The sequence below is a fragment of the Penaeus chinensis genome, chromosome 19 (assembly GCF_019202785.1).
Source record: "Penaeus chinensis breed Huanghai No. 1 chromosome 19, ASM1920278v2, whole genome shotgun sequence".
Classification (NCBI taxonomy): Eukaryota; Metazoa; Arthropoda; class Malacostraca; order Decapoda; family Penaeidae; genus Penaeus; species Penaeus chinensis.
In genome coordinates this window covers 3,082,971-3,094,824 of record NC_061837.1, presented here as the reverse complement: position 1 = coordinate 3,094,824, position 11,854 = coordinate 3,082,971, and the positions used below count along the sequence as shown (strand labels likewise).

At 40.8% G+C, this 11,854-nt stretch overlaps 2 protein-coding genes across 3 annotated transcripts in view; both read left to right on the top strand.

Moving 5' to 3' along the window:
* The window catches only part of LOC125034882, an 11,113-nt gene extending 5,105 nt beyond the window's left edge, over positions 1-6,008 (top strand). The window contains exons 4-7 of the mRNA XM_047626930.1: positions 1-40; positions 1,104-1,211; positions 1,444-1,811; positions 5,905-6,008. The exon at positions 1-40 is cut by the window's left edge and continues 72 nt beyond it. Coding sequence (XP_047482886.1) covers positions 1-40; positions 1,104-1,211; positions 1,444-1,811; positions 5,905-6,008 — 620 coding nt within the window. The remainder of the gene's footprint in view (positions 41-1,103; positions 1,212-1,443; positions 1,812-5,904) is intronic.
* An 850-nt stretch (positions 6,009-6,858) lies between these two features.
* Positions 6,859-11,535, top strand: LOC125035267. 2 transcript variants are annotated; one of them, XM_047627540.1, is made up of 8 exons: positions 6,859-7,072; positions 7,317-7,439; positions 7,686-7,796; positions 8,224-8,338; positions 8,873-8,980; positions 9,651-9,714; positions 10,232-10,318; positions 10,829-11,535. In XM_047627540.1, the coding sequence occupies exons 1-8, from the start codon at positions 6,892-6,894 to the stop codon at positions 11,213-11,215; spliced, it is 1,176 nt and encodes a 391-aa protein (XP_047483496.1). In that variant the 5' UTR covers positions 6,859-6,891; the 3' UTR covers positions 11,216-11,535. The 2 variants fall into 2 exon arrangements, with proteins under 2 accessions (XP_047483496.1, XP_047483497.1); XM_047627541.1 differs by lacking the exon at positions 8,873-8,980.
* The last annotated feature ends 319 nt before the right edge of the window (positions 11,536-11,854 follow it).

Here is an 11,854-nt window from a genome sequence, read left to right as displayed (position 1 = left end):
AATGCGTGCAAAATGGCCTCTTCTACGACCTTAATTTCTGGTGAGAGAATTTTCGTTGCAAGCACACGTACGCACATGCATGTGTGGACACTGGTGTATGCACATACATATATGCGGGCACACATAAGCACAGACACGTACCAATAGATATACATATACATACAGGCATATACATACACACGTGCACACAGACACACAAATTAACACACACACGCTCACAAACACGTACACATACACACACGCTCACATACACGTACGCACACACACACATACTTACACATACATATATACATATACAGACATATATATATATACATGTTACATATACATATAAATACATACATACACACACATCGACCTTTTTCACTCAGCTAAGTGTATGATTTCATAACAAAATACACCCACACGGCACTCTTTAAACAACTTTCATGTTCGATTTTTCCTCGTCTCGCCTAAGGTCGCCGTGGCCATGTCTCCGCAACTTCTATTGGATTAAGTAAGCTCCTCTCGGCACTAATGTGGATATTGAGCCCTATCCGTACAGTATATTTTGTTAACGATGCAAGTTTCATGTGTAGTGTTTAAGTTGCTGTATGAGGAGATATGGTTTAATAAAAACATGAACATTCAAAGCGAGATCCTGTATAAGTGTCTATATGAATATGTTTATCGATAATGCGACACGTTTATTCATGAAAGATACTGAGGATACTGGCACTATCATTAATATCATATATACATTATCATAAATGTTTATATTATTTTACCATCACCTGTCGCCTTCACAATCAAAATGACTCCATTTCTATAAATATCATAGTTTAACTTCCCAATTACAACTACCACATCATTGCATCCTTTTCATCATCAAAAGTTCTTATATTTTATCACTATCAATAATATTCTAACACCTTCACCATCTCACAATCACTAGCATTCTATCATTTATAAACATTCTGTAACCACCACGGTTCATTTTATAACCACGACCTCATTTACTAACATTCTATAACCACCAAAAATTACCATTCCATAAGCACGACCGCATTTACAAACATTCTATAACCACCATGACGGTTACTAAACACCATTACCAATTCCAGTTACTACCCTTACTTCGGCAAGACCATGATTCTGGAAATGTTGGCAAGCAGCGTTATTGTTATTGCTATGTGCGGTGTCCTCGCCTTCTCCTACAACAGGTTAGGAAGGTAAGGTTGTCTCCCCTAATTAAAGAGGTTTCCTTATATGTATTATAAGGTTGTTTCGCCTTATTAAAGGGGTTTTCTTTATGTCTTATAAGAGTCGATAATTAACGATGTGGAAGTCTCTCGTACTTCATATAATTTAATAGTTTTTCTTTTTTGGTGATGAGCATTGGCAAGTATGAATCTACTTTTTGCTTGTTTAATTATTATTATTATTATCATCATTATTTTTAAGGTCTCGTCAACGTGATGATAGTTCCTCGCCATTTCCTTGGAGACGCGGAAGCCGATCGCGTGAGGTAAGTCATTTATATCGAAAAGCCTTTTATCTCGTCTTACTTTCCGCTAACAAGAGCACATTCCGTCCTTCTGAAACGAGCAACCGTTATTTTATCACATTTATTATTTTGTTTTACTATTTCTCAAATCCCTTTCTTTCTTTATTATTATTATTATTATTTTTTTTTTTTATACGAGGAAGTATGTTAGAGTTAAATCCCGGGTACTTTGCAGGGGAGAGGATGCCTCCCTCTATTGAGAAGAATAAAATTTTAAACTTTCTTGGCCTGAGATTCACCTCGTTTGCGTGCCTTGCTTGCTGGGGTATAGTAACATCAACAACAACAATCGTTTTTTTATTCTCATACACTTTGCATATTTATCCTCCTGTTTCGCGACATAGCCAGGTGGTGACAGCTGGGCTCTATTTTATATATTTCGCAACAATATAATGTGTAATGAAATCTAGAATAAGTGTTTAAAATGCTTGAATTACGTCGCATGTAATTATGAAACTGACAGATCAAAATAATATAAAAACTTATTTGGTTAAGTTCCATATTTTTTTTTTTTTAAATAAACCTCTCATGCACACGCACACGCACACGCACACGCACACGCACACGCACACGCACACGCACACGCACACGCACACGCACACGCACACGCACACGCACACGCACACGCACACGCACACGCACACGCACACGCACACGCACACGCACACGCACACGCACACGCACACGCACACGCACACGCACACGCACACGCACACGCACACGCACACGCACACGCACACGCACACGCACACGCACACGCACACGCACACGCACACGCACACGCACACGCACACGCACACGCACACGCACACGCACACGCACACGCACACGCACACGCACACGCACACGCACACGCACACGCACACGCACACGCACACGCACACGCACACGCACACGCACACGCACACGCACACGCACACGCACACGCACACGCACACGCACACGCACACGCACACGCACACGCACACGCACACGCACACGCACACGCACACGCACACGCACACGCACACGCACACGCACACGCACACGCACACGCACACGCACACGCACACGCACACGCACACGCACACGCACACGCACACGCACACGCACACGCACACGCACACGCACACGCACACGCACACGCACACGCACACGCACACGCACACGCACACGCACACGCACACGCACACGCACACGCACACGCACACGCACACGCACACGCACACGCACACGCACACGCACACGCACACGCACACGCACACGCACACGCACACGCACACGCACACGCACACGCACACGCACACGCACACGCACACGCACACGCACACGCACACGCACACGCACACGCACACGCACACGCACACGCACACGCACACGCACACGCACACGCACACGCACACGCACACGCACACGCACACGCACACGCACACGCACACGCACACGCACACGCACACGCACACGCACACGCACACGCACACGCACACGCACACGCACACGCACACGCACACGCACACGCACACGCACACGCACACGCACACGCACACGCACACGCACACGCACACGCACACGCACACGCACACGCACACGCACACGCACACGCACACGCACACGCACACGCACACGCACACGCACACGCACACGCACACGCACACGCACACGCACACGCACACGCACACGCACACGCACACGCACACGCACACGCACACGCACACGCACACGCACACGCACACGCACACGCACACGCACACGCACACGCACACGCACACGCACACGCACACGCACACGCACACGCACACGCACACGCACACGCACACGCACACGCACACGCACACGCACACGCACACGCACACGCACACGCACACGCACACGCACACGCACACGCACACGCACACGCACACGCACACGCACACGCACACGCACACGCACACGCACACGCACACGCACACGCACACGCACACGCACACGCACACGCACACGCACACGCACACGCACACGCACACGCACACGCACACGCCACACGCACACGCACACGCACACGCACACGCACACGCACACACACACACCACACACACACCACACACACACACACACACACACACACACCACACACACACACACCACACACACACCACACACACACACACACACACACACACACACACACACACACACACACACACACACACACACACCACACACACACCCACACACCACACACACCCACGCACACCACACACACTACACTACATGTAAGTATCTACTCTATTTTCTTATCTAACCATCTGAATACACGTGATTTTAAAAAGGGAGGAATTATCTGATGCAAATATATGTATAATATACAGTTAAATGTAGATTTAAATCTAGTATAATGTGTGTAAACTGTGTGATTTTCGAAGTACGATTTACAGGGAAGTGTCCTTTTTATCTGATTTGTCTACCTATATATCTACATAACGCATTCCCGTTTATAGAATACATGTATCATATATATACAACAAAAATAAACAAGTTCTGTTAATCTCTGTTGATGTTAATTCTATACACTTCATTTACCCTTTATTATCTTACATCAAATAATAATACTGCGTAAAAGTGATATTAGAACAATTCGGAAAAGCATTAACAATAATGATGATAGTAATAATAATAATGATCATATTAATTTAAAAAATCTAATGATAACTATTATTATTATTATAATTATCATAATTATGTTGACATTTATGATAATAATGATAATGATAATGAATGTTAATCAAAATAATAGGAATAATAAAGAAAACCATACAAATTACAACAAGAAAAAAAAATGGTTTTCACACAAACACGAAAAACAACCGAAATCATCGCCCTTGGACAATTGGTCTACGTGTGGTAATCAAACACCGACTGAGTACTGAGTCACCGTGTATAAGCGTGGGCAATATCACGTGTATGTATAATACTAGTGATGAGATACGAATTATATATAGTGAATGTCTTTCAAAGTTTTAGCATTTTTATGTCACAGGTGTTGTGGAGAAGACCAGCAAAGATAAATACAAATAAAAAAGGTAACTAAACACTACTATTCTTGTATGATATTCGAGGTTGCAGAAGTAACGATAGCGACATGACATTATTTATTATTATTCTATCATTCTCCATAAACTTATTTTTCCCCTTTTTCCCTTAAACCATGAATTACGCTTTCCATCCTTGCTTGATTTCAGTTCATGTGTAATTATTTCAATCGTCATAGTAGTAGTATTCATTAAGTTATATATATTTTTTTCTGCTGTGTCAACATCTGAGGTCATGTGCGACGTATTCAAAAGTATTGTATTATGATAAATGTATTGTGGTGAAAAGGGCAAAAAAATGAGTTGACGATGAGGATACGTGGACAGGAGAAGGGGATGAAGAGAACGAAAAGGAAAGAGGAGAAAGAAAGACCCTGTAGAATTAGTTGAAGCGAAGGCAAAGGTCCAAGGTAGAGGTGCTCCCTCAGTCTCCTTCTCCTACCAGCCCCCCCCCCCCCAGTCCCACGATAACAACAAACAAGGAAATGGGGGGATCAAATCTTCATAATAATAATGGTAATAAATAAAAAAAAAAAAAGATTATTATATTGATCTTGTGTGGTATGGATCCATGTCAGTCGCGTAATGGAACTTAAATCAAATGCAAGTCAATTTTAAGGAACAGCAAAGATCCTATTCTCGCCTCTCGCCGTGTATCTCTCTCTCTCTCTCTCTCTCTCTCTCTCTCTCTCTCTCTCTCTGGATGACAGTATGGCATATCTATATATATATACATATATATATATATAAATATATATATACACATATACATATTCATATACAAATATATACGATACATAATTAGATAACAACGGCAGTGATTTGAATCGATGAACTACAGAAATCACTCTATTTGTCAATAAACACATACAAACACACGAAACATAAATAAAAATAAAAACAAAATCGTAAGTGATTTAAATCGACTACCGATGATCCCTCTACAAATATTAAAAAAAAAATCTACTGGACTGTAGGGAGGAACGTGTCCTAGCTTAACGATGACATAACAAAAACCTATGTTGTTTTCCTGGTTATTGTGCAAACAGAATCCGCCGGAGTAACACTTATGTTTTTTCAAAGAGGTTAACATACCAATTTCTTTATATTGTGTTTTGAAACCATAGTGTACGCTGTGAATATTTATAAATTTGTTGAGGAGTAAACAGCGGAATGAAAAAATGATAAGATGAAATACACTCTATGCTCTTAATATTATTATACATAGTTTTTTAATATAATACACATATCTTATAATTAGTATTAATAGATTACAATTATATTAACGATAACTTATTATATTATTGATAGATTATAATGACATAGATGAAAATGTGTACTGGGTAATCCCGGCTAACAAGTGTAACGTGAGGGGCCATAACCTCACGGATTGTGTGTATATGAGAGGAAAGTAACCTTGGTAGCCTTAACTGGACTAGACTGGCTCCAGCGACACGAAGGAGAATAAGAAGACGAGGGATAGAAAGAGAAGTGGAAGAGAAAACAAGAGCAACGGTAGAAAAGAGAAAATAGAGAAAGGACAAGGGAGTGAAGGAGCAATAGCGGATTCAAGATATTAGACAGTGGGGAGGTGAGGATTATAAAACAAGATGTCAAGGACCCATGTTAGGGATGTGCAAAATATTGATTTTTGAGCATAACTGCATTTAAATTGCTGCCTAAACCATTCATATGTTTTTAAGTGTCATGCATTACTTTAAGGGATGCAAAATATCACATTAACAAGAGTGGGGCGGCCGTTATATCCGTGTGTGTGGGAGCGCGCGCGCATATACATTTTTCTACTTTTACTGCAGGGACTAAGGGTCTATAATCTATGACTGTATCATATACCATACTAAAAACAGTCTGAAGCCAGTCTAGATACCCCAAGGCTGGCGGGGTATAACTGTAATGCCTTAATACGTCAATCTGACGTTAGGATTCAGAGAGAGTTCTCAATCCCTACCTTATATATATATATATATATATATATATATATATATAAGTTGTTTTACGACCTAGGATCTTACTAGAACTCATCCAGTTTCTACCAGAACATTAATATACACCCATTATGCAACCGTGGCGTCCAAGCCAAGGAGAGTGACGGAGGGCCTGGGCATGGGGGGGGGGGGGGTGACGGAGGGCCTGGGCATGGGGGGGGGGATGGAGAGTCTGGGCATTGGGGGAATGGGAGGGGTTGGGGAAGGGAGAGGGACAGCGTTACAAGGGGAAGAGTATTGATAAAGGAAGCGCGGAAGGACAGGGTGCACAGTGTATTCTAAGCCCCACAAGATGTCGATTGTGTGTAGGAAGGTGTTAGTACTTGCGCTCACTATCTCCAGGTGTAGCAGTGAAGGTCCTGACTTAGACTCGGGGGAAGTCGATGCAGCAGCTAAGCTAAGTCCTATGGAGAGAGAAGGAGATGAATTTCCTCCAGTGTCTACGGGGAAAATACTTATCCCAACTTTCGCGTGTGAGTATGCAAAGCCAGTGAGGAGTAAACCTGTCGATATAGAATGAGTAGTGTGAATCCATAGGGGGATTTTTTTCATGATGTGTGATGACTTAACACTATGGTATGTGGTTGTACAATCGGAAGAAAATTGCTCGAACAGTATTTTTTTAAACGGAAACATATACTAATATATACGCACATGTTTGTATTACTACGGTTGAAATGCTCGTAATTTTGTCAACATCAAAACTTATCTCTGCAGTTCAAAAGATCAACCTGGAGGCGATAAGCTGTCAGACTGACGAACAATGCTACATACATCTGCCAAACTTAGACATCGCTCTTGCAAAAAACAGTAACTTCCCTTCTGCTCCCTATTGCAACAGTAAGTTCGAACTGTATGTTCCTATACTACGAAATTAACACACAAACAGATCTAGTAACGTGTGCAAAGACAAAACGAAACAGTTACAAGTATTGCTTATTCATCGGCTCATTCTTAATTCAAATGCTATCGTCTCGTTTTCAATATAATACCAATATATAAATCAATTATATATATATCCTCTATATAGAATTAAAACAAATTTTACTTAGGAACCCGAGAACACTATATTTTTTCCCCTTTCAGAGTCAGCAAATACCTCATCCCTGGGACACTGCGGATGCGGTGAAGGGAAATGTGTCTCTTATACAAAGGAGTTCGGAAGAGGAACAATACTGTATTATTGCGGTCCCTGTAGTAAGTTACTTGTGTACAGAGTTTTTTATCCCTGAAAGATTGGATGAACTGGCCAAATTCACAATGCTAATAATAGAGGTATAGCTGTTATGATCAATATTACGACTGTGTTATCATTATTATTAATACTGTGATCAGAACTCGTATTAATTTTAACATTAATAATGCCATCTCTTTCCCCTTGTTTGAAGAGCCATTAGAATAAATAAAACAAACTAAAAACAAAGCGAATAACAAAATAATACATACACACACATATAAATTTCATAGGCATACATATATACATATTGAGAGACCCCCATCCCACGCTATTTATTTCTATCTAATCATCTCAATCACCTTACCATTGCTTATTTTTTTGTACATTATACTTTTTACTCAATCTTATTACCATTATCAAATCTCATTAACCCTACTCTCTCTGTAGGCTACGTTGGTGCGAGATGTAGTGACGACTCTACTTGTCAACATGAGCTTGCCGAATGCAGAGACAACTTCTGTGCTTGCAAGAATGGTGGGGATTTCTTTGAATTTTCCTATTGGTAAGTGCATTGGTTAAGAGAGTAAGAGGGAAGGAGAAAGACTGAGACTGAGAGAAAGAAGTGAGACAGAGACTAAAATTGAGAGAGAAGGAGAGAGATTCCTTACTATGACAAATTTAGAAAATGTATGACAATAAATTACTTCATCACGCTTCGTCACACACACACTATTAAACCCAACAACCTCTCATGACATACACCGTATACTAGAGAGAGAGAGAGAGAGAGAGAGGAGAGAGACAGACTAATATTGAAAGAGAGAGTGAGAGAAAGAGAGAGAGAGAGAAGACTCGTCACTAAGACAAATATAGAAAATGTATGACAATGAATTAATTCATTCTTATGCTTCGTCACAGATACTTCTACACACACACACACACACACACACACACACACACACACACACACACACACACACACACACACACACACACACACACCATTAAACCCAACACCCCTCATGGTATAAACTATATGTTAATACACATATAACAGGAGAACCAAAGAACTCAGCCTCCATTCCCTCGTTCTTAGCGAAGTCCCACATCTCGGCCTGGAAGTGGCAGTAAACATGGCCTTCGTCGTGTGTATTGCTATCAGCATCTGCCTCGTCCTGGCCTCCTCGTATGGTATCATTAGCATGTGAGTATTTTTAGGAGTCAGGGATTTCTTGGTAAAGGAAAGGAAGGCTGAAGCAGCTACATGTTTAGAGGCCTTGGGAATTGAGTACGTAGATGGGGTCCCTTATATTTTTTGGGGGTATATACATAATAAGCATCATTTTGGGGATCCCTCCACTGGTAGGCGATGAAAAAAGGAGGGAGAGTGGGAGAGGAGGAGGGAGGAAGGGACGGGGAGATATGGAGGGATGAGGAGGACGCACGGGATGGATGGATGTGTAAACAGAGATAGATAGAGAGATAGGTAGATGGATAATTGGGCATATATATATATATATATATATATATATTGAGAGAGAAGAGAGAGAGAGAGAGAGAGAGAGAGACTGGGTAAACATAAATACAAATGTAGATTTGTAGAGGGCTACTCAGTACTTACAAGGTAATACACAATGATAACTTTACTATAATTTCAATAGCACAAAGACAGTTCAAATTGAAGAGAAACTAATATAAAACTTGGCGAGTTAGGGACCTGCAATGCTCATAAACAAGTGTTTAAGTGTTCACATGAGTGATACTTTCATATTTCTTTTTCTTCCTCTCTCAATTTCTTCCTCAATTTCTCTCTCCCGCTCTTATTTCTGTTGCTTAGTACAAATAAAATAAATAATTCTTAATCTTCCTAAAAGGCACCGACTGCGCAGACTCCCGGGGCTGATACGCTACTTGCAGTCCCATCAGCGACAGTGTGAGGTGAGTTTATTTATGAACCTTGTAGAAAGCATACTTTATTAATTTATTGATTCTAATTAATTGAGTTGGGCGAGTTTTAAATATTTCGTCCTAAAATGTTTCCCGAAAACGTCGAACGTCATTGGAATAATGAAGAGAAATGTAATTCTAGACATTGAAGATAAATGTTAATTAAAAGTTGGTTAAACGGAGATGTTTTCTTTTTTGAGGATCGTTAAACTAAGAGAACTGTGTTCAGGGTCGCACCCCCCCCCCCCCCACCTAAAAAAATGTTTAGGATACACTCTTCTGTTAACACGATAGAGCGATAGAGTTAATGGCATTTTAGAAGAATATGCTCGAAAATTAGTAAAAATGAGACTTAATTCATACCTGTTTTAACATGTCCTCCAGCTTTAAAATTAAAGTTATCATTAGCTCATATTGATTAAGTTACTAGACGATTAACAAAGACATGAGGAAGTAGATAACTAGTTGACAATTATGTCAGTCAAGTGCATTTTGCTTCACTTTATAGCCGGCTACTGAGGACCTCCCTCCAAAATACGACGACTTGGTGGACAAACTGCCGTCTTACGAGGAAGCGATTTTCACGATACAGAAGGTGAGTCTGGATTCGTCTCGTTAATTGTAACTTACGGTGACTGTAGTGAGGTTAGCTCACTACGTCCCCTTCCCCCCCAAAAAAATGCATGTGGATTTATATGAAATTATATATGGATGTATATTAAATGTAAGTTATCACAATCTTTTATGTTGAAAAGATAAATTGATTTTGCTTATGTAGTATAGTACCTACCGAAAAAAAAGATAAATAATCATAATAATAGATGATAATGAATGGTACATAGCGAATAATGAATAATAAATAACAACAACAATAATAATAATAGTAATTATAATAATTCATAATAATTAATAATAATTCATAATAAAACAATAATGATCCATAATAACTACAATAATAATAATAACAACCATAACAATAACAATAATTCACAATAAAAACAACAGCAATAGTAATTCATGATAAAAACAACAATAATAATAATTCATAATAACAACACCAATGATAACTGAATAAATAACTAAACAGTCGCTTTTCCCCGCCCAGAATCCCTCCGTCGCCGCGGGCCGCAAGAACCTCGCGTTCGACCCTCAAGAGGAGACAGAAGCCCTTCCTGACGTCGACCTCGAAGCGGCATCGCGTGGAAACCCAGTCGATCAGAGAGGGAATTATTCAGTCCCTGTGCAACCGTATCAATCGCAAACCTATGTCAAATATCCCCAATCCGATGCAGGGGGATTGGCTAAGCCTCCTTCGCATCATACAGAATCCGACGTGAAGTTTTCCCAGTCCGATGCAGGGGGATTGGCTAATCCTCCTCCTGGATTTGGTGTGGATAATGAGCTAATCAATCCATCAGCACGATCTCACTCGACCCGACGTCCCGATGAAACTCCAATCCGGGAATTACTCGTTAAGCACACACATTCTTGAAATGTTTATTATTGATGTTAATATCATTCTGGTTGTTATTGTCATTATTATGCCACTCATAAATTCTCTTTTTTATTAATCTATTCATAAATCATCGATCATTTCACACGCGATACAGTGCACGAACTCATTCCCATTCCTATCATTAAATTATATTGCCATTGTACAGAGAGGTTTCATAATTACTCTGCGTAGGTTAGGGGAAGGAAAAGGATAATAGATATTAAGGAAAAGCAATTCAGCGATATATACGCCAATTAATATTCCTGTTTTTTTATACAAAAAATATGTGCTTTTATAATAAACGATAAATACAGATACTTGCGAGAATTACTTAACCATATAGCCTGTGCTACATAAAGAGGGAGGAAGGGAGAGAGAGAGGGGGGGAGGGGAGAGAGAGAGAGGAGAGAGAGAGAGAGAGTAGGAGAGAGAGAGAGAGAGAGAGAGAGAGAGAGAGAGAGAGAGAGAGAGAGAGAGAGAGAGAGAGAGCGAGAAGGAGAGAGAGAGAGAGAAGGAGAGAGAGAGAGAAGGAGAGAGAGAGAAGGAGAGAGAGAGAGAAGGAGAGAGAGAGAGAGAAAGAGAAGGAGAGAGAGAAAGAGAAGGAGAGAGAGAAAGAGAAGGAGAGAGAGAAAGAGA